The sequence below is a fragment of the Hippocampus zosterae genome, chromosome 1 (assembly GCF_025434085.1).
Source record: "Hippocampus zosterae strain Florida chromosome 1, ASM2543408v3, whole genome shotgun sequence".
Classification (NCBI taxonomy): Eukaryota; Metazoa; Chordata; class Actinopteri; order Syngnathiformes; family Syngnathidae; genus Hippocampus; species Hippocampus zosterae.
In genome coordinates this window covers 3,694,291-3,715,531 of record NC_067451.1, presented here as the reverse complement: position 1 = coordinate 3,715,531, position 21,241 = coordinate 3,694,291, and the positions used below count along the sequence as shown (strand labels likewise).

Sequence of the window (21,241 nt, the reverse complement as noted above, 5' to 3'; positions counted from 1 at the left end):
TGAGTTTTTGATATTAGAGAATATTCTCAAGTGGCCGTCTTTCCGGGGTGACGTCTGTTTAAGTTATCACACCTGTACTTTGGTTGCTCTCTTGTAAAATGTCTTTATAAACTTACTTTTCTTTCAAGAGAAGCCAGTGTCAAAACATTGAAACTCGATCCGAAATGTAGGATCCGGATTATTGAGACATTCTGTGATTCAATCCCAATTTTAGAGCAGGAAGCCAACATTGTAGCACCAGGAAATCGAGGCTTTTATTTGATCGGAACACGTTCTCTTGTTCCGGTTGTATTGTCGGCTACCTTGATGCCTAAATTGTATGGCTCGTCACCAACCACTCAAAACGCCGCGGAAATACCCAGATGACGCACTTTGAGGATTAGAAAAAGATCGCGGGTGCGTGGGAGAGACGAAAACCACAACTAGAATGCAGTCATCGTCTGGGGGACAGTTTCGTTGTTGATTCTTTGTTGCTGAACACAGAGGACCAAAATAGTGGAGAGGACTATTGTCACCCACACTTGTCGTTCTTGTAACTACTTTAATATCGACTATGTATTGTGAACCGTATCGATCCAATTTCACGAAAGCGTTTACTGGAAAGGGAAGGGCGAGCAAACAACGCCTCCACGTTTTGCCCACGAGATGGCGATGTAGGCGAGTAAATCTAACGTCATCTGAAGAGCGCAATAGGTAATTATCGTCTAACCTTTTCACCAACCAAAACATTGACATACGTGAATATAAACCACTAAGACCAATGAAACAAGACAATATGCACAGTTTGAACACGAACATTGCTGAAATACACGAACCAAAACTATACTTAAATGATTCTTTTAATCATGAGCATGCACATAAAAGTTACATAATTTTATCAAATGTTACAAGTTTTACAGGTGAAACGCAAATGTCTTGAACTAGGCACTTGGGCAAACTGTTTAATTGTTGACATTCAATGATATGGCAAGTTACTGGATGTTTTTATAAAGTGCTAGGTTGCTTATTAAAAAGGTTCAGATTTTTTAATTGTTTTTTTTTTTGCTTGGCTGGAAGGAAATAACGGCATTTCCACAGAACAAACTGTACAATGAACCGTGGTCGAGTTTTTTTTTTCGACTCGACCACGGTACTGGTACCACACAATTGTCCACCAATGAACAGTTGTGTCTCACTGCAAACATGTAGCGTTCTACGAGTGCATAATAATGTCACAGTAAAAATGCCACGAGTGAGACAAGGGGCGCCATAGACACATCCAATATGGCGGACGCTCTGACGCAACTGATATCAAAGCACGCCCTATGTATATTTTGAAGTCTATGGTTGCCAAGACAGAAACCAGAATGGTGCCTTCATCGGCTCACTTCAATCGTAGGACATAACGAGTTTTTCCTTTCAATTATCACGTACACATGTAATATATACGTCATATCCAAACTAGTCGCTTTGGATCACTCTCGATCAACTTGTGGCCGATTGAATCGACCCCCTCGTCGCCCGAGTGCGTTTACGTATGCAAGGGACTTTAAAGGCAGCGCGAGGCATGTCATAAACGGCTGGGCCGGGAAGCTTGGTGGTGCGTTTGAGGCCAGTGAGGCGGTACCTTCCGAGCCTCCTTCACTCTGCGGCGCAAGCGAGCTCTTCGGAACAGAAATGGCGGAGGGGGAGTTGGACGTGGATTCGTTGATTTCCAGGCTTTTAGAGGGTAAGAGCGTCTCTTTCACCGCGGATTGTGTGCGATTCGTGGACATTGCGTCCCTCTGTTTTGGCCCAATGGGCCAAAAGCTGAAAGCGTTGCTCGACTCGCTAATAGGGACTGGTGGGGAAGAGAAATGTCTTGCTGGTGAAATCACAGCCGCACCTTGAAGCTTACTTCGCCCCCTTTCCCCTCTTTATCCCGCATTTGTTTGTCCACACGTTGTTAAACGGGCTCTCAAATATTCGCCGCCGATGCGCGGCGTTTACGTGACAACGAAAAGTTGTCGTTTCGCGGCCGTCGGCGCTTGGTGGGGTAAATGTCGTTTATTCACCCCCTGACAATGTGTCATTACAAGTGTATCGCACGTCATGTCATCACTGGAGCGTGCCGAAATCAAACCAGCCAAGTTGGTGTCCTATTTTTAAATAAGTTGATCGTGTTTCTTGAACGCAGCACGATGGTGGGCGGTAGCTTCATGTTCACCCCACTTGCTAAAGTGACTTGGTCATTATTAACGTACGGCGAAAACGTCAGCGCCGTTGTTTGGTTCTGGTCGAAGGACACACTTGAGGCCCGATGTGCGCCTGTTGAATTTTCTAGCAGTCTTAAGAAGCAGCAAATATTTTTTCAAGGGGATGTGGCGCACAGAAGAGAGAAGGCACGACTTGCGCATGTTGTGTTTACGTGCGAATATTTACACAAGAAAACATGGGATTAATTGAATTTGTCTGTGTGCAGTTTTCCACCTCTAAATTCCCATTATACAGCACACACATTGTAATGCCCAAATGTGGGAAAGGAGAGCCACAGTCGAATTGACGCAATGAATGCACTCAAATCACGCAAAGGGCTGCTGGCAACACTCAGGGCATGATCACCACTGGCACATGTATTTTTGTTTTGGATGGTCTCTAGTATGGATTTTTATTGTGGATGGTTCTGCAACCCAGAATGTTGGCCGGCTGTGGTTTGTTTATCTCAAGGCAGAACGCTGAGACACAGTCACTTGGTGTCATTTGTAAACACGCGGAGGCCTGAGTCGCTGAACAAATACTGAACAGTTTGCACACGTGCAAGACTTCAGCGCAGCCTAATCATCATCCAGATTGGTTGGGCGTGTTACAAAATTGATTACAATATTGACTTGATTCTCGCTGTGTTACAAGCTGACAATACAGTGAGTGAATCCCTATTTTGCGTGACCTGTTTTCAGACCCACCCACATGAAGTGAAAATCTGACATAGCCAAAATATGCATGTTATTTTGATCCTCGCAGTCTACACTACTGTCTGTGACTTTGATTGGGTGTGGCCTTGAAAGGCGGGGCCTGGCCTGAGTGACTTGGGTGTCAGCCATTCAAAGTGTAGCATTGGCTTTTCTTGGCTCAGGATCGCAGCTGACCGTTTGTGTGTTGAGTGCTTCTCAGTGACTGTTCAATTTGGTGCTAGACTCTGTAAAACTACCTCTACCGAAGACTTAACCCTACATGAAGCTCCTCAACTCACTTCCATGCCAGAGTAGGAGTTATGTGCTCCCTCTTACGAGTACCAGTCAAGAAGCGAGCAGCGGCATTCTGGACCAGCTGAAGGCGCTTAATGGAGGACTGGCTGACTCCAAAGTAAAGGGCATTGCAGTAATCGAGCCGGGATGTGACAAAGGCATGAATTACTGTCTCAAAGTGTTCATGTGAGAGGAGAGGTTTTATTTTGGCTAGCTGTCTAAGGTGAAAGAAGCTGGATTTAACAACGGCACCAATTTGCCGATCGAGTTTGAAATCACTGTCCAGTTTAAGGCCCAAGTTTGAGACTGTTGACTTAAGATAAGGAGACAGGGCTTCAACACAATGTCTTGTCATCAAGAGGCAACCAAACCGCTACCTTGCGGGAGTTCACTCTCCACTAGTATATGCTAACAAAACAAAATAAATAAATAAAATGAAAATTGTCATATAAAAATCAACCGCAAGTTAGGTGTCGGACAACGGTTACATCCCTTCGCCGTCAACTGACCCAAAATACATTTTGGTGTTTTGTTTCAATGGCGACGGTCGCATGGGTACAACGCAGCCGCAAAGCTGTCTTATTAAATGTCAGCGCACACAGCTGTCCGTGATCTTAATAAATAAACCAAGCGGTAACGAGGGGCAATACGGACAGGAAGCCAAAAGTGGCCGCCTGTCCGCCTGTGCACAAATCCGAATGTCTGGGAGCAACCGCGGTCATTTACAACGCCAGTTTACACCGAGAGACTCTTTATGATGACATTTTAGAGCTTGCGTACTTTGCATTGCCGGCACGGCGCGCTGTTGTGGAAACAACGGTGGAGCCTGTGCGCCGAGGAGCGTTTGCTCCCTGGCACAGTCACTGGCAAAGGAGGGCTCGGGCCAGGACCCGGACCCGCTCTTTCCAGATGGCACTCCGCGTTGTCTCAGTTTCGTTGGGCTCACAAAGATGCTCATTCTTCTGGAAATGTCAATGGCAGAACAAAACGGCCTGTGCAGACTCGGTGTCGCATTTTCTCCCTCCTAGTTACTTTTGAGTCCTTCTTCCACCTTTCAGAGGTCTTTCAGAATCAGAAAACTTTTTTCCCCCCCATTAGAGGTCTTTCACAAGTGCCGTAAACATTTCTCACTGGCTGTTTAATCGTATGTATATGCGTGTGTTTTTTTAAGGGTTTCCACACTATACAGGCGCTTCCTTACATCTGAACATTCATATTACAAACATTTCAGAGAAAGTCAAGTCAAAAATGTTCTCCACACGATATCCTACGTGATCCCACTAGTCTAAACATACTACTGTTATTAATGTTGAGTTTGTGGAAGTTCATTTAATAAGCAGAAATATTTACCTGTTTTAGTCCGTCTCAGAGGGCGGCCATTTTGTCTTGTACTGCCTCACCTGCCGTCGACTGAAGATGACGTGCCGAAAGGCAGAGGTGACGACAATCACAGTTCACCTGTTTAATGAATTTGGTCATGTGACATTAGCAAGCTGAGCCCTGAGGCTCGGTGATGTCATTTTCAGCCGACAGCAAGTTGCCAAAATGGCCGCCTTTTGAGGTTGATACAAGCAGGTGGAGTTTTCCACTTAATTCACATTCCACAAACGCAATATTAATCAGACGACTGTGTTTAGACTTGTCTTTGCGCATGGAACATATTCTTAAACTGGACTCGCGCTTAAGACTTTCATGTTAGCTCAAACATTTTAAATACTTGCCAGTGGGGAGGAACTTAAAAAAATAAAAAGAGATGCAGTGTACTTCAGCACACAAGAAGAGGCGGGATAAGGTCCTCAACTAACCTCCATTGGCGTAAGATTGTATGAGATAATAAACTTAATTTGTTGATTGTCATCATTTCCTGAGTACCAAAGTTTCTATGTAATTACAGTAACACCTGTGCTACTTTCCAATAGCGTGCCAATGTGTTTTCCAATCTACGCTAGCATTAAGCTAGGTGACTTTCATGAGGCCAAATGATGTTGCTTAGCTGAACGCTGCGGGGCTCGAACACGGTCATTTAGTAAAATAGTGAGACAAATAAACAGCATCTAATTTGAGGAAATGTGTTGAAGACGTGCAGGAGGCGGACAAAAAGTTTTATCTATTTATTCCCGGCTACCCAACGAGTGCTGACGGTTATGGATTGTATATGCTGCGAAAAAACACTCAGCATGCAGTATAGTGCAGGTCCAAATGGCAGCGCCGCGGACGCCGACTACATAATACATTTGGAAAGCATCGGACAGGAAACACACTTGGCTCGGCTAACGCGGCGCCGCATGCGTCGCTTCCAGTGGACTCGCGCGGCTCCCTTTTGCCAGCTCGTCGAGCTCTCATTCCATCAACCGAGAGAGGAGAGGAGCCTCGCAGCGCTCCCTCTTTGTCCCGACAGCCGACTTCCTCAAAAACTGCCGTACAGCGACGCCCATATATGGCCTGGCTCGCTCTTCAGACCAACACTGCTGCCGCTGCTCCGAAATGAGTGGAAAAAAATGGTTGGCCTCTGTGGCCAGTCAAGCAGGAGAAAACCAAATGTGAACTCATGACCTCTCCCCCGCAGTGAAATACATGGGAGTAAAAAAAGAAGAAAAAAAAAAGGAAAGTAACAGTATGACCAAAAAGGTTCGCCCTCGTAAATGGGGCTTTACGAGTCGTTTGCGCTGGTTCACGCACGCACATTCCTTCACGCTCACAAATACCATCAACACACTCACACCGTCACAGTTAATTTAGTAGTGTATCCAGGAAATGATTTTGTTTTTGTTTTGACTAAGTCACCGATTAGACTAATGTCAGAGAAAAACGCGGTAGGGCATTGAGAAACGAGCTCATTTTAGGTAACAGGTGTGAAAATGATGGATGGGGATCTCATCCATCAACTGTAAGAAAGTGATTCCGAACCGAAAACAAGCTTGAGGAAAGGTCAAGTCAAGTCAAGATGGAGCAATTTAACATGCTCAATAAACAGTAAGACAAATCGGTAATAAAGGCGGTAGAAAGCACCAAACAGTAAAACTAAGAACAAATCTAAGTCATGCTGAGTCGAATGCCAAAAAATACAAGTGAGTTTTGTAGGCGCCGGGCAGGTGTGTAGGGGCGGATGGGCTCAGAGAGGTAAGGTGGCGCGAGATTATTCAGAGATTTGAAAACAAAGAGGAGGATCTTGAAAATAAAATGAATGGGGAGCCAGTGAAGGGATGCCAGAGTGGGAGTGATATGCTCCCTCTTACGAGTACCAGTCAAGAGGCGAGCAGCGGCATTCTGGACCAGCTGAAGGCGCTTAATAGAGGACTGACCGAAAGGTTTGTGTGAGGCCGTGTGATTCGTGTATAAAGCTGACGGTGCAGGTGTGCCTCTTTGCCGCAGGCGCTCGGTTTGCAAATCAGCAACCGCAGCTTCGTTGGCCGACACCTTGCAACGCTGGGAATTGCTCTTGCCGGGTTGCCATGGTGATGAGATGTGCTGTGCTTCGTGTCGGGGGGGAGGAGGGGGTATGATGAGACGTCCACTTTTTTTTTTTGGTACCGTCACAACGGCTGCTGGGAAACACCCCCCCAGCACAAGCTCACAATGGAACGTCCCAAAGTCAAGGTCACTGTGTGTGAAAGAGCTAAAAAAAAAAAAAAAAAAGTGTGTGTGTGTGTGTGTGTATGTTTGTGTGTACCCCTGCGCCTGAAAGGGGATTCCTGTGTGTGTTTGTGCTATATCAGTCCTGACTTGTCAGTTGATCCGGCTGCCCGGTCTGCGAGCACGCCATTGCATAACAGAGCGAGGGAGGGCCGTGAGGTCACGCTCCTGACACACCTTCGCTTTTCTCTCAACTCTCTTTCACACGCACACACCTCAAGTCTTTCCAAAACACACACACACACAAGCCTTCCAGTCTGCCTTTCACACATACACACCCGGGCTTTCTCTTTCACACACGCATCTCTTTCGCTGACTAATTTTGCATGCGCATACACGTGGCTTGAGGCGATGAAAGCCCCAAAAAGGTTGTTCAAAAGGGCCTAACTTTTTGAGTTGCGTCAAATGAATAAGCCACAACACTCGAAAAAAAAAAGTTTTGTTAGAAATAGCCTAAATTGGGTGAACAAGGGACAGAACCAAATGTTTGGGGTGTATGTTTTATCGCCAAAAGTTGGGTCAAATGAATAAAACACAATTTTGGGGTGTTGGTCTCGTTTTAACCCAATTCGGGTTACTTTTGACCTCTTTAAACTGGTCCAGTCATACCTGGGTTTTTGACCATAATCCGTTCCAGAAGGCTGTTCAAAAACCGAAACCAAACTGTAATTCATTTTGACCCAATTTTTGGGAGGGTTAAACGAATAAACCAAAAATGTTGAGTTAGGACACTTTTCCCACCCAACTTGGTTTATTTTTTTTTTTTTACCCAAATGGTTGTGTGTGTGTGTGTGGATAGATATCCATCCATCGATCTTCAACATTATCCTGAACAGTGTCGCGGCAAGTTGCTGGAGCCTATTCCAGCTGACTTTGGAAGGAAGGCAGATGACACCCTGAACTGGTTGCCAGTCAGTCGCAGGGCAGATATAGCAACAAAAAAAATTACATCCACACCGTCCACGCTGCCTCTCTATCTATATAATGTTCACACGACCAACATTTTTGGGGGATTTGTTGGTTATTCATTTGCCGCGATTTTTATGGGAGTGTGGGTTTTTTTTTTATGAATAAACACTCACGAGTTACTTTGGACCCAACTGTTTTTAAGAGTGAACGCCCGGGTCCACGTGTTCCATAGCATTTTGAAAAGCAGCAGATGATGCAAAAAGAAAAGCGAACGTGTTCAGGATTTATGGAGGGGAGTCAGCGTGCCATTGACACTTTGCTCTCACGTCCCCCCCCCAGTGCGAGGATGTCGCCCGGGAAAGATCGTCCAGATGACGGAGGCCGAGGTGCGCGGCCTCTGCATCAAGTCCCGGGAGATCTTCCTCAGTCAGCCCATCCTGCTGGAGCTGGAGGCACCCCTCAAAATCTGTGGTGAGCCCTGGGCCTTCTGTCGACACGCCCCCCCCCTCCCCCACCCTGCCTGTTCTTAACCAATCGGCGCGCCGTCCGTTCCCCGCACGCAGGTGACATCCACGGGCAGTACACAGACCTGCTCAGGCTCTTCGAGTACGGTGGCTTCCCCCCAGAGGCCAACTACCTGTTCCTGGGTGACTACGTGGACAGGGGGAAGCAGTCCTTGGAGACCATCTGCCTGCTACTGGCCTACAAGATCAAGTACCCAGAGAACTTTTTCCTTCTGCGGGGGAACCACGAGTGCGCCTCCATCAACCGCATCTACGGCTTCTACGACGAATGTGAGCACGCGCGCTTCGGCCGATGTACCGCGTTGTCACTTACCCCACTAATTGTCCACCAGGCAAGCGGCGGTTCAATATCAAGCTGTGGAAGACTTTCACAGACTGCTTCAACTGCCTGCCCATTGCCGCCATTGTGGACGAGAAGATCTTCTGCTGCCATGGAGGTACGTATGCCAGGCAAAGGACGTGGGGAAGACGGTGGTGGGGGGGGGGGTGCGTTCTGGACAAGGAGCGTTGGATGAAGCCGCTCATGTTGTTGTGATACTGTACCACACGCAGGTCTGTCGCCTGACCTGCAATCAATGGAGCAGATCAGACGCATCATGAGACCCACAGACGTGCCAGACACAGGTTGGTGGACACACACTTTAAAAAGTTTGCAGGCTGCTACACAAGTCCAATTTAAAGACATTTGAATACGAGTTGCAATTGCACAAATGTTAATATTACATGAATTGATTTTAGGGTAGGGCGGCCCGGTAGTCCAGTGGTTAGCACGTCGGCTTCACAGTGCAGAGGTACCGGGTTCGATTCCAGCTCCGGCCTCCCTGTGTGGAGTTTGCATGTTCTCCCGGGCCTGCGTGGGTTTTCTCCGGGTGCTCCGGTTTCCTCCCACATTCCAAAAACGTGCGTGGCAGGCTGATTGAACACTCTAAATTGTCCCTAGGTGTGAGTGTGAATGCGAATGGTTGTTTGTCTCTGTGTGCGCTGCGATTGGCTGGCAACCGATTCAGGGTGTGCCCCGCCTACTGCCTGAAGACAGCTGGGTTAGGCTCCAGCACCCCCCCCCCCCCCCCGACCCTAGTGAGGATCAAGCGGCCCGGAAGATGAATGAATGAATTATTTTAGGGTAGCACTTCTGATGCTAGCTGAAGCAAAACCCCCTTCAAAAAAAACCGCCTAGCAAAAAAAATTAGCTCTTGAAATTTGTTTGGAAATTTTGGAACAGTGAGTCATAAACACTCATTTTCCCAATGGATGATAACTGTGTCTGCAAGAGAACAAAAAAATCTGTCTGTTTAGCTGTAAAAGTGATACTTTTCAAAGAGTTTGATCATCCCAGTAAAAACCAAATTAATGTAGAAAACTGTTCTCTCTATTCAAGATAAATAAAACAAATCTATGATGTATTTATATTCTATAAATAAAACGTGATCAACATAAGTTGAGTAACGGCACTTACATCATGTAATAACTTTCAGTAACGAATAGACCTCCTTTAACAACATCCCTTTCAAATATGTTGACCCCAAGAACAATTCTTCCAGCATGACTGTCAACACATTAACTACTTACGATTATTGGATATGAGCACCACAGGTGAGGAGTAAAACTACTGACTTCAAAAGGTCGAAAAGTTAAGTAAACGAAATGACGTCTGTCCATTTTAAATGTCCGACGTGTTCTTACTGTTTGCGTTCACTTCTTCGGTGGTCCGTTGAGCTCTTGACACCCTCTGCTGGTTATTGCCATAGCGCCATCTACTGTTTCAAGGTCTTAGAAAACAACAACACCACGTAGCTTTGTTTTGTTTGTGTGTGTTTTTTTCCCGACACAATTTCATCTTAATTGAAAGTGAAGCGGACATATTAGTCTTGTGTTATTAAAAGTTTTGGTCGGAGTAATACTGCATGTTTGTTGTCATAAAAAGCGGCCTCTTCTCCTTTTAAGGGAGTCAGAGGTGCTCGCCGCCGCTTCTTTTTTTTTTTTTTTGACCCACATCCTCTTTTATGGTCTGCGGAGCGGTGCACGGCGTGCACGTCGCCACACGCGCGCACACAGCAGCAACTCAAAGCTGTCCGGTACCGTCCTCCAGGCCTATTGTGCGACCTCTTGTGGTCGGATCCAGACAAGGATGTGCAGGGCTGGGGCGAGAACGACCGCGGCGTCTCCTTCACGTTCGGAGCCGACGTGGTCAGCAAGTTCCTCAACCGGCACGACCTGGACCTAATTTGCCGAGCCCACCAGGTTCGAAGCCCGACGCGATGCGATAGATACGTGAACTCGAACGCGTGGGATATTTACTGACCACGCGGCGCCCCCAGGTGGTGGAAGACGGTTACGAGTTTTTCGCCAAGAGGCAGCTGGTGACGCTCTTCTCGGCTCCCAACTACTGCGGCGAGTTCGACAACGCCGGCGGCATGATGAGCGTTGACGAGACCCTCATGTGCTCCTTCCAGGTGCCCGCTCAGGAACTGCAGATGGAAAGTCGCACGCAGTACGCAAACATCGTGTATTTAAAACTGCGCTGTGTTCTTTAGATCCTGAAACCCTCCGAGAAGAAAGCCAAGTACCAGTACGGAGGCATGAACTCGGGCCGGCCCGTCACTCCTCCCCGCACAGCGCAACCTCCCAAGAAGCGATGAAGGAGGACCGAAGAAGAGAAAACGAGCGTCAGCGTCGTTTGGCGTCGACATCTCGAGGCACACAGATCCACCAACTGTTTAAAACAACAAAAACAAAACAAAAGACACAACCCGGCCGGGTTTTCTTTATCTCCCACTGAACTGCCCTTCGTCTACCCCAACGTTGCCCTCTCCCATCTATGTAACATTCAAATATTAAAAAAATGTGACAAAATACACCAACTGTGGGGTCATTATTGTGTTTTTTTGTTATCTAGACACACACACTTGTATTGTATCGATTCAAAACCGCTAGGCTTCGATCGAACCCAGGTTGAGGACCACTGCAGTATATTTTCCTGTTCTTTTGTGGGACTTAATGGTGCATTAGCGCCGCCATGTGGCATTGTCAACAGCAAGAAATTTGCTGCCGCCATCTACCGGTGGGGGTCCGAACAGCACACGCATTTCACATTCTTTCCTTGGTACTACAGTAATAAAGATGGAAAAAGTATGAGATTGTATTGCTGTTTTGTCAGTAGGTTTACCAGGAAATGTAATCCCGCAATTCCACAGACATAGGTGGAATATTTTTAACTAAATATTGTACAAAGGAATCTCATCCAATCAAATATTTCTGTTAGCGTATAACTTGACTCAAATTAAAACATCCAGAATTTCCACTTTGTTTTTCCTTAAGCCTGGGTGCAATCTTTCAAACCACCCAAATGTCCCCCATTAGACACACAACCATGAACCTTTACAAGTCCTTTATTTACAGTCAAATGTGTCATGAGTCACACTTGTGCAAGCCACAAGGTCCGGTAAAAATGTACAGTACAGTACACAAACACGACCGCTGAAGCAGAAATGCAGCAAACGGTAGAATAGTTACCGATGCATATTTTTGGGGGGCAATTGTAACCCCCACCCCCCCCCAACAAAACCCCCCCACGGGCATAGTTTTGATCTTTTTTGCCATACTTTTAAATTGCTCAACAGAAATAGACAGCAACCCCCTCCCTTGCTCCCCAAAAACTAAAATATGTAATGTTCTACTTGGAGAAAAGAAAGGCCTATAAGGCATTAAAACCAAGTAAAACATCAGTCTATGTACTGAATGTGAGGCACAGTGCATCAGTAGAAATATAAAGGACACAAACAAGCATTGCTTAGCAGGCAAATACACGTAAAAAATAAAGAAACGCGATGCTGCGCGAAAAGAAAGTGCTATTCATATTAAATATTAACACCACAAATATTGCAGTTTTAACTAATGCGGTGATTGGGAATTGTCCAATTTCACTCAATTGGACTCTTAACTTCATGTCTTCAAGACAATTGATGTATCTTTGTTTATCTTTTTATGCCAGTGACATATAGTGCCTGACAGAACAATTCAAATGCTCTTACACTCAATGGCAGAAGGTACCTGTTTCAATTGTGGAAAACAAGTTGGGTGGAGCGGTGTCTCAAATGCTCCACTAGAGGGCAGCATTGCGCCTTTACAGAGGCCAAGCGAGGGAGAATTTGGCTCAGCTCTGTGATACTAAAGAAATATATATAAATATATAATAATAAGATAAATTTCATGTAGACAAATGCAAAACTGCGGGAGAACGACGAGAAACAAAAACCATTCCCTTCCATATCCAATATTGACACGTTCCCTGAAAGGATGTAAAAGACCGCAACCACCAAAAAAAAAAGTAAATAAATACTTCAAGAAACTAAAAAAAGCAGTAAACTCATTCCTATTATATGTATAGTGTTACCTAGTCTTAAGTTAAATTTGTTCCTCTACTAAGCTAGCAATTGTTCCAGCACACCCCCTTCCGCCAGGGAGGCAGAATTGCGCCCCTCTAGATAAAACGCCCTAAAAGATGCAACGAAATGTGCATCGCGACCGTGGCTCTCATCGACTCTTGGAATTTGGGCCACCCCTCAAAGTCAAGGCACCGCTGTAGCCAGCAGCGCTTGTCAGTGTGCGTTTTTTGCGAGAGACTACACGAGCTTTCGCAGTGGGAAGGACAGCGCGGCACCGATGGACAGACCCAGAGCCAAGAAAAAGGTCATCAGGGATCCGGCGGTCTCCGCATCCTTGGCCTCCACCATCCTGACGACGACAAGGAGTCAACGTTAGCCAAACCGTGAGCCGCTTTGGGGCAGCGGGAGGAAGTAGTTAGATGAACTTCACGGAATTGATTTGAACTTAGTCAGCACTTCCACATTCACCAGAGCGCGAGCACTTGCGTCGCTTCTGCTTTTTGGGACTCACTGTGGAGCGTAGGACATGGACAGGCAAACAAAGTATCCGCTGGAAACGGAGAAGAGCGCCATGATGACGGTGAAGCCGATGTCCGAGGCGAAGTAGACGGGCAGGAAGGAGCGATCCTGGACGTTACACAGCATCAGGAGCGGGATAAAGACCACGCGAGAGACCACCAGCAGCGGGAAGAGACGCGACTCCTTGCGGGGCTGAGAAGACCAAAATATGTCTTACTCGGATTCCAACGGAGGCGAAAGGACAATGAACGAATGAATATTTTTCTCTCCCTCTCTCCCACATCCGATGGCATTTTACAAAATGGCTACACCGTCAAATATCGCTCATTTATTTCATTCTCACCCATCGTATCGCCGTGGTGATCGTGCGGCCAAGCCAGTCGTTGATGTTAAAAGTCAGGAAGCAGCACACGTTGATGAAGTAACGGTCTGAGTGGAGAACCATCACCATTGGACAGTTAGAGGTAAAAAAAAAACAAAACAAAACAAAAAAACAACAAGCCTCCCAAAGGCGTACCCCAATTTCCGTTTAACACCGTCTTGAAATCAGGGGATGACGTCTTGACATCGGCGGTGATGGCGGGAAACACCGACAGTGTGACCGTGAACACAAACGTCACGCAGAACGCCATCACCCAAATCTGGCAAAAAAAAAAAAAAAAAAAAAATCAATCCAGAAATAAAACAAATCGAATGTTTACAGTCCACAAGGCAAGTATGAATTGAAGAGTAGATTGAAAATCGACGTTAAGTTCTGTTGGATGTTAGCATTAGCCTTGTATGTTAGCATTCGGCTGGAGGACATCTTGTCAAGACAGCCATTAGATGGTTTGGCTTTGGTGTTTGAATAGTCACACGTGGAGGTATGTAATGCAACATATGTTTGAATTCTGTTTTGCTTTATGTCAAGCTTTGCAGTAAACGTCAACCGAGAATGACAAACAGCTTGAAGCACGCACACTTGGCTTCTTATCTGGAGAACTGTGTGAGAAGAGAGGCGCTTCGGAACAGGGTTAGAAATGTTTGGGGGATTTTTTATTATAGTTAATTTCCTTTTTTTTTAAAATACTAAAACGACCTTTTAGTATTTGTTTTTTTTTTTATATTTGGAGGATTTGTCTTGTGTAGGATGGGGGAAAAAATGTTTCATTTTGTTGGGTTTTCCTTAACAACGTGGCAAAGGATGACTTAAAAAAACAAACATCACCTGAGAAGTTCAAGTGTGCTTTATTCATTCATTCATTCATTCATTCATTCATCTTCCGAACCGCTTGATCCTCACTAGGGTCGCGGGGGTGCTGGAGCCTATCCCAGCTGTCTTCGGGCAGTAGGCGGGGGACACCCTGAATCGGTTGCCAGCCAATCGCAGGGCACACAGAAACAAACAACCATTCGCACTCACACTCACACCTAGGGACAATTTAGAGTGTTCAATCAGCCTGCCACGCATGTTTTTGGAATGTGGGAGGAAACCGGAGCACCCGCAGAAAACCCACGCAGGCCCGGGGAGAACAAGCAAACTCCACACAGGGAGGCTGGAGCTGGAATCGAACCCGGTACCTCTGCACTGTGAAGCCCACGTGCTAACCACTGGACTACCGGGCCGCCCAAGTGTGCTTTAACAATTTTTTAAAATTGTTAAATTAAATTGTGCTTTTAAAGTGTGGGTTAAAGGGTTAAAGGCTTTTAAAGGGTTAAAACTGCAGAGCGGTCTCGCAGGATGTGTATTTTGGGGTCTGGCACGTACGCAACCTTCGGCATCAACTGAGGTTTCACAGCGCTCCCCTTTTGAGAAGCCCGCCGATGCTCACCTTCTTGAAGATCTCGATGAGGGAGGCTTTCTCTTGCTTCTTTTCCACCGGCGCCTCGGACAGGAACGCCTCCTCGCTTTTGTCCCGCTGGGCCTCGCCTTCACGTTCCTCCGAGGCGCCATCTTTGTTTGGGCCGCCGGCCACCGAGCCGTTTGCGAGGCCGTTGAGCTTGCCGCCGTCCACCGCCGTACTCTCCGCTTGACGACACACGCGGACGGTCAGTGAGAGTGGCATGCGCTGCGCGTCCCAACAAACGGTGCCTTTGTTTGACTCCCGCACGGGTGAGTGGCGGCCTAATGAGATAATGGCTCTCAAATTGATTGAATTTCACAGTAAACGAGGGAGCCAATCACGGGCTTAAGTGGTTAAGTCAACAGGAATGGATGCAGACGATCGAAATGTGTGCGACCCCTTTCAAGGTCGGTGCGTCGCCGACGGCTTTATGACCGCCGTCAAGATGGAAAGACACGTCGTTATACCGCAAACTCTTTGCTGGGAACGGGAAGTTACCGTCGGAAAATTACGAGTAGTTTTTCTGTGTTGGAATTTTGACAAATCATCCGTAAGCGCTCACCCGTAAGCAGCTCAACCTTGGCAAAGCCGGGCTCGTATTTGGCGCTCTTCAGGTAATAGTGGGCAAACTCCTGCACACAGACAATTTCTTTTACATAAATGGGACGCAAAACAAAGAGTGGAGCCCAGTGCGCCCCCCCCGTATACTGACCAAGCGGGGCAGGAGCAGGTAGCAGAAGAGTGTCACCAGGGTGCCGACGCACGGCGTGATGAAGTAGCCCAGCGCCGCCGAGCGAGATTCCGCACCACCTGAGGGACAAGCGGGCACACGTTTATAGCGCGGCGAGGAGAAAACGATGGACATTCCTTTTCGGTTACCAGGCAACCGGCGCGTGTGCGCTTACTGGCATTGGCCAAAAACATGGCAATGGCGGCAAACGTGCCGGCGAGGCCTTGGCCGCTCATGAAGATGGCGCTGTACTTCTGGGGCAGCATGCCCACCAGGCCGAAGAGACTTCCCTGCATCACGGCGCCAAATGCTGCGGGAGGAGCGCCGCAGATAAGTTTTTTAGCAGGGTCGCGCACGTCCAAGGAGGAGGCATCTTGGCCGCTTACAGTTGATGAACCAAATGGTCGCCATGGTGACGGAGAAGAAGCGCTCACTGTCCATGTCCACCTTCACCAGCACGGCGGTGAAGATGAAGAGCAACAGGATGAAAACCAGGCTGCCGGCGATGCGCACCGCCTCGGATATCCTGGGTTGTACGGCAAAAAGGTGTCAAACCTGAGGCCCCCCACCCCAGGGGGGGTCACAACGGGTCCATTACATCATCGTCCGCATGAACATGATCGGCCGCAGTATCTGAGCAAACGTTGTCGTTTTACGGTCAAGAAATGAAGTTGAGACTAATTCCAACCCCCAAAAAAGTAAGAGATGCAATTTTACCGGCGTCCACATGTGTGGACACGACGTCTTTTGGTTTTCAAGACTATAATGTTAAATTTTGGACAAAAAGGGCCTGGCGTCCACTTACGAGGACGTTTCATCAAGTAAAAAGATAATTCTTTGTTTTTACACTCATCAGGTCCCAAATAGCCTAAATAGCGAAGAGAAAATAAAAATAAAAAAAATAAAAATGCACGCCTTGCAAGAGTTCGGGTCGTAGGAGGTTTAAAATGAAAAGTCATCATTTTAGGAGAAGGATGAAGTTCCTTTTGGAATTTACGATTGCAAATTTTCCGGTTGCAAACCAGCACAGTTTGGATAATAGATCATCTATTGATTATTTCTCAATTAATCAGTGAATGGGCGGCCCGGTAGTCCAGTGGTTAGCACGTCGGCTTCACAGTGCAGAGGTACCGGGTTCGATTCCAGCTCCGGCCTCCCTGTGTGGAGTTTGCATGTTCTCCCCGGGCCTGCGTGGGTTTTCTCCGGGTGCTCCGGTTTCCTCCCACATTCCAAAAACATGCGTGGCAGGCTGATTGAACACTCAAAATTGTCCCTAGGTGTGAGTGTGAGCGTGGATGGTTGTTGGTCTATGTGTGCCCTGCGATTGGCTGGCAACCGATTCAGGGTGTCCCCCGCCTACTGCCCGAAGACGGCTGGGATAGGCTCCAGCACCCCCCGCGACCCTAGTGAGGATCAAGCGGTACGGAAGATGAATGAATGAATGAATAATCAGTGAATTGGGGCACACATCGACAAACAGCAGTTCGCGCTCTCAATCACACCCAGGGACGATTTACAGCCTCCCGTGCATGTTTTTGGAATGCGGGAGGAAAGTGGAATACCCGCAGAAAAGGCACAAAAGCACGGTGAGAACTCCACACTGGAGCCGGAATTGAACCCTGCACCTCCGCACCGTGAGACCTGCGTGCTAACCAGTCCCCCCCACCGCGCGGCCGGAAAAATCCATCAAGTGAAAAAAAAATTTAAAAATTGATCTTCAAGTTTTAATGTGAATGATGTTCTAATATCAAATGCTGAACGGCCAAAAAAAAAAAAAAAAAAAAAGAGCATCTGATCCATTGAGCGTTTTTGTGACCTTTCCCGTCTTTCCGGGTCAACCTGCTGATGACATTCACGGCAATAATGAGCAGGAAATTAATTCCTGACGTTTGTGAGGCACGCGACTCATAAACATCAAAGGTTTGCCATCCGCGTGACCTCCGCTAAAAAAACGTCCGTCCGTCCGCCCGCCCGACCGACCTCTGGTAGAGGATGGAGTTGAGCAAGGTGAAGAGCAGCAAGGGCAGCTGGGACAGGAGAGTCATACAGCTGTTGAAGTACTTGCTGTTGCTGTTTTCGCTGCCGCCTGTGGCGTTGGACGCGTTCAGGCGCTCTTGGAAATACTGCAGAGGGGAGAAAAAAAAAAAAAAGAAATAAAATCCTCTTTCGGCAAATATTGGAAAAGGGGAACAGACACTGCAGAAAGGAAGCGATGGCAACTCGTGATGATGATGATACGGGTGACCTACATTATGCGCTTAAGAACAATTTGAAGTGTGAAAGGCCACTTGTGAGCTTCGGGGCAAAGAGAAAGAAAGCAACACACAGATGAAGATGAAGGGGGTTGATCAAGATGGCGCTCGTTGGCAGCCGCCTGCGAGAGCTCTTTTGGGTTGTTGTTTTTGTCCTTGATTTGAACCCATCGTGGATCGATTTCAAGCAATTTGGCCGCAGCATTCGTCAAATGAAAAGAATCTCCGCGTGATGGTTGCGCCTTCTCGGCAGCGCACGTGTTATCAGCAGTGAGAAGCGAACCGATCTCTTTTTTTTTTTTTTTTTCGTCAATGGACGCGACAGGTTCTCGTTTACTTCCAAACTAGCTTGTAGTAGACGTGCGCACATTTTGGAGCACGACGTATCCGATGCACGCACGGGTGAAAGGATGCTTTGACGCTTTCCTCTTTCATCGATCACCGCTTCAAAAAATAAATAAATAAAGCGTAGGTTGAAAATAGGAAGTATTTTGTTCTTGCGCGTTCGCCGTTCTGTAAAGCGCCCTTGTGACAGGTGCAGCTGTTGTGAACGTGGCGATATAAATAAAGTAGGCACACCATTCTATAAATACTGTTGACTTGACGACGATTCATCCTTACCAGTTATATATTCATTCATTCATTCATTCATCTTCCAAACCGCTTGATCCTCACTAGGGTCGCGGGGGGTGCTGGAGCCTATCCCAGCTGTCTTCGGGCAGTAGGCGGGGGACACCCTGAATCGGTTGCCAGCCAATCGCAGGGCACACACAGAAACGAACAACCACTCGCACTCACACACACACCTAGGGACAATTTAGAGTGTTCAATCAGCCTGCCACGCATGTTTTTTTTTTGGAATGTGGGAGGAAACCGGAGCACCCGGAGAAAACCCACGCAGACCCGAGGAGAAACATGCAAACTCCACACAGGGAGGCCGGAGCTGGAATCGAACCCGGTACCTCTGCACTGTGAAGCCGACGTGCTAACCGCTGGACTACCGGGCCGCCACCAGTTATATAATAATAATCATAATACATATCATTTATAAGCGCCTTTCAAAACACACACACACACACACACACACACTTCTTTCGCCCCCCTTTCTCTCTTTTTTACCAATGAGGCAGTCATGAAGAAGTTCCATGGTAGCAGCGTCCCCAATCCCAGGATGAAGAAACATATTGCCACCAAGTAGCCCCTGTAAGATAATACCAAATATCCACACTTGAATAAGGTGCCATTGCCTTGAATGCAAATACAATTCCGACTCACCAATCGGAAGGAGCATCTTTCCGTCCCTTCATTCTCATGCAGGGGTGGTTCTTGCCAAGCTAAAGGGCACAAGGCGAGGACGTCTAAGCACAACAGTTCCAGAAAAGTCAAGTCAAGAGTATTTCTCGAGCACTTTCAAACAGCCATCGCTGCATACAAAGTGCTGTACATGGAGCAAATTAACATGCACAATAAACAGTAAGACAAATCGGTAATAAAGGCGGTAGAAAGCACCAAGCAGTAAAACCAAGAACAAATCTAAGTCATGCTGAGTCGAACACCAAAGAATACAAGTGAGTTTTGAAGAGGGCTTTGAAGATGGGCAGCGAGGAGGCTTGTCGAACGTTCAGTGGGAGGTTATTCCAGAGAGAGGGACCAGCAACAGAAAAAAGCTCCATCCCCTCTGAGCAGAAAAGAGTCACTTACGTTTTTACTTCTCACACTGCAGTGCGGGAGGACAAAACACAGCTATCAATGTGCGCATCATAGAGAATGTAAGGTGTGCAAAAGTACAGAAAAAGGGGCCGGTGAAAGGCGTAGCGGCAAGCATCCTGCCAACATTTTCCAACTGCACAGTTGTAAAGAGGTCTCCTGTTACAACTCTGCTCGTCTGAGATAGCACATGTCGGAGGAAATGAGAAGCTATGTTCAGAGATGGGGTCCCACGGCATCACATGGTCAGACGTTACTTAAACAGGAAGGAAACACTTGTTAAAAAAACGGGTCGAAGATAAGAAGGCAGTCTTAAAAAAGTCGACTGAATCTTAGGAAGGAAGGATGCAAAATAAAATAGGTGTCTGGGGGAAAGGAAGAGGAAACGACAGAAGGATGTCGAGGTGTCTGAATAAAAAGCAGGTCAGGAAAAAAGTAAGACAGAGTAGCAGGACAATGCAAAAATGGTGCGAAGGAAGGAAGGAAGAGCAAAAGGACCAGGTCTTTGGCAAAGGATGGATGTAAGAATTTGAATAAAATAAAACAATAAAATTGTGTCCGAAAGAAGGAACAAAGGTAGGAAAACGAAATTGGTAGTTTTGGCCAAGATGTCAAAGGTCAACTGACATCTTGATGACAAGGTCAGCTTCAACGACTAGAAATAAGACGTCGCAACATCACAAACACATTAGTGCTCAAAACTCCTCTGTGAAACACAGTGCAGCCCTGCATCCACTCGAATTCATTGATTGGGGGTTTTCCCCACCCCCCATACGGTTGTCTTTGGCCTGCCACCACCATTTTTTTGTGGGGAACTCACATCGAAAATTTATTAGCATTTCGTAAGTATTTTGCGGGGTCTTAAAAAAACAACGACAACAACCTCAACACATCTCAAGAAGCGTTAATATCGGGGGTCCACTGTACAAGATAATCGTTGATTTGCTATTGCTATGACCACACCTGTTGGGGTTTTAACTAAAAACGCTTTTTCCTAAAATAAATGATTCAAAGAAAACGAGTTGGGTAGAGCGTATCGTGAAATGTGTCGACTTTCGCTCAGGTTTGACGACCACATGCTTTTGTTATGAGGAAGAAAACGACATTTTATTGACGTTACGCGGGTTTTGCGAGTGGGAAGGCGCTTACTTGAGGGGAAAAAAGCGTGTGTCACTTCAGGTGGCCTTCCCGCCGAAGATAGAAACGTGAACAAATCCACAAAAATACTTCCTCCAATTGCTTCCTGGTTTCGTGGCGTCGCAGCTAGGAACCGTCGTTGTTTTTGCGTGGCGTGGGCTCACACAGACACATTTACAAAGACACACAAAAGGCCACCCATTCCTTGTCCACGCATCATTGAAGGCAGCACAGGCGCCAAGATCACTTTTCAGTATGAGCACTTCGGATATGACGTCACATCCAGGCGCGTCATCGTGGCGTCATCATACCGCGCGATCCAGCGGCTCACCCTGTATTTTATGTACTGTATTATTAAATTGCTCGTTTTGTTTTCTGTGACGTGAAATTTGACTTGTTCTACTAAGGTTTTTTTTTTT

General features: G+C 46.9%; 2 protein-coding genes and 1 long non-coding RNA gene across 3 annotated transcripts in view; 2 read left to right on the top strand and 1 right to left on the bottom strand.

The window, feature by feature from the left end:
- LOC127599255 (uncharacterized) overlaps window positions 1-21,241 on the top strand; it is a 59,919-nt gene that overhangs the window by 34,006 nt on the left and 4,672 nt on the right. The gene's annotated exons all lie outside the window — the stretch shown is intronic.
- Window positions 1,418-11,130, top strand: LOC127599028 (serine/threonine-protein phosphatase PP1-beta catalytic subunit). Its single transcript, XM_052062666.1, has 8 exons — window positions 1,418-1,708; window positions 8,085-8,216; window positions 8,309-8,539; window positions 8,602-8,706; window positions 8,822-8,893; window positions 10,359-10,510; window positions 10,588-10,722; window positions 10,804-11,130. Exons 1-8 carry the CDS (start codon window positions 1,657-1,659, stop codon window positions 10,906-10,908), a joined length of 984 nt encoding a protein of 327 aa, XP_051918626.1. The 5' UTR covers window positions 1,418-1,656; the 3' UTR covers window positions 10,909-11,130.
- Window positions 11,643-21,104, bottom strand: LOC127598964 (equilibrative nucleoside transporter 2). The gene is made up of 13 exons (XM_052062586.1): window positions 20,835-21,104; window positions 19,254-19,336; window positions 19,098-19,179; window positions 17,707-17,849; window positions 16,113-16,252; window positions 15,902-16,036; window positions 15,709-15,806; window positions 15,559-15,628; window positions 14,985-15,181; window positions 13,691-13,814; window positions 13,517-13,602; window positions 13,166-13,365; window positions 11,643-13,003 (listed from the first exon to the last, which is right to left on the bottom strand). The coding sequence occupies exons 2-13, from the start codon at window positions 19,289-19,291 to the stop codon at window positions 12,892-12,894; spliced, it is 1,425 nt and encodes a 474-aa protein (XP_051918546.1). The 5' UTR covers window positions 19,292-19,336; window positions 20,835-21,104; the 3' UTR covers window positions 11,643-12,891.

Coding starts and splice junctions, on each gene's coding strand:
- LOC127599028 (XM_052062666.1), top strand. CDS start 1,657: ATGGCGGAGGGGGAGTTGGACGTGGATTCGTTGATTTCCAGGCTTTTA. Junction 1,709..8,084: donor GATTTCCAGGCTTTTAGAGG/GTAAGAGCGTCT, acceptor TCCCCCCCCCAG/TGCGAGGATGTCGCCCGGGA. Junction 8,894..10,358: donor CACAGACGTGCCAGACACAG/GTTGGTGGACAC, acceptor ACCGTCCTCCAG/GCCTATTGTGCGACCTCTTG.
- LOC127598964 (XM_052062586.1), bottom strand. CDS start 19,291: ATGAGAATGAAGGGACGGAAAGATGCTCCTTCCGATTG. Junction 15,807..15,901: donor CATGTTTTTGGCCAATGCCA/GTAAGCGCACAC, acceptor CTTGTCCCTCAG/GTGGTGCGGAATCTCGCTCG. Junction 15,629..15,708: donor ACCTGCTCCTGCCCCGCTTG/GTCAGTATACGG, acceptor GTCTGTGTGCAG/GAGTTTGCCCACTATTACCT.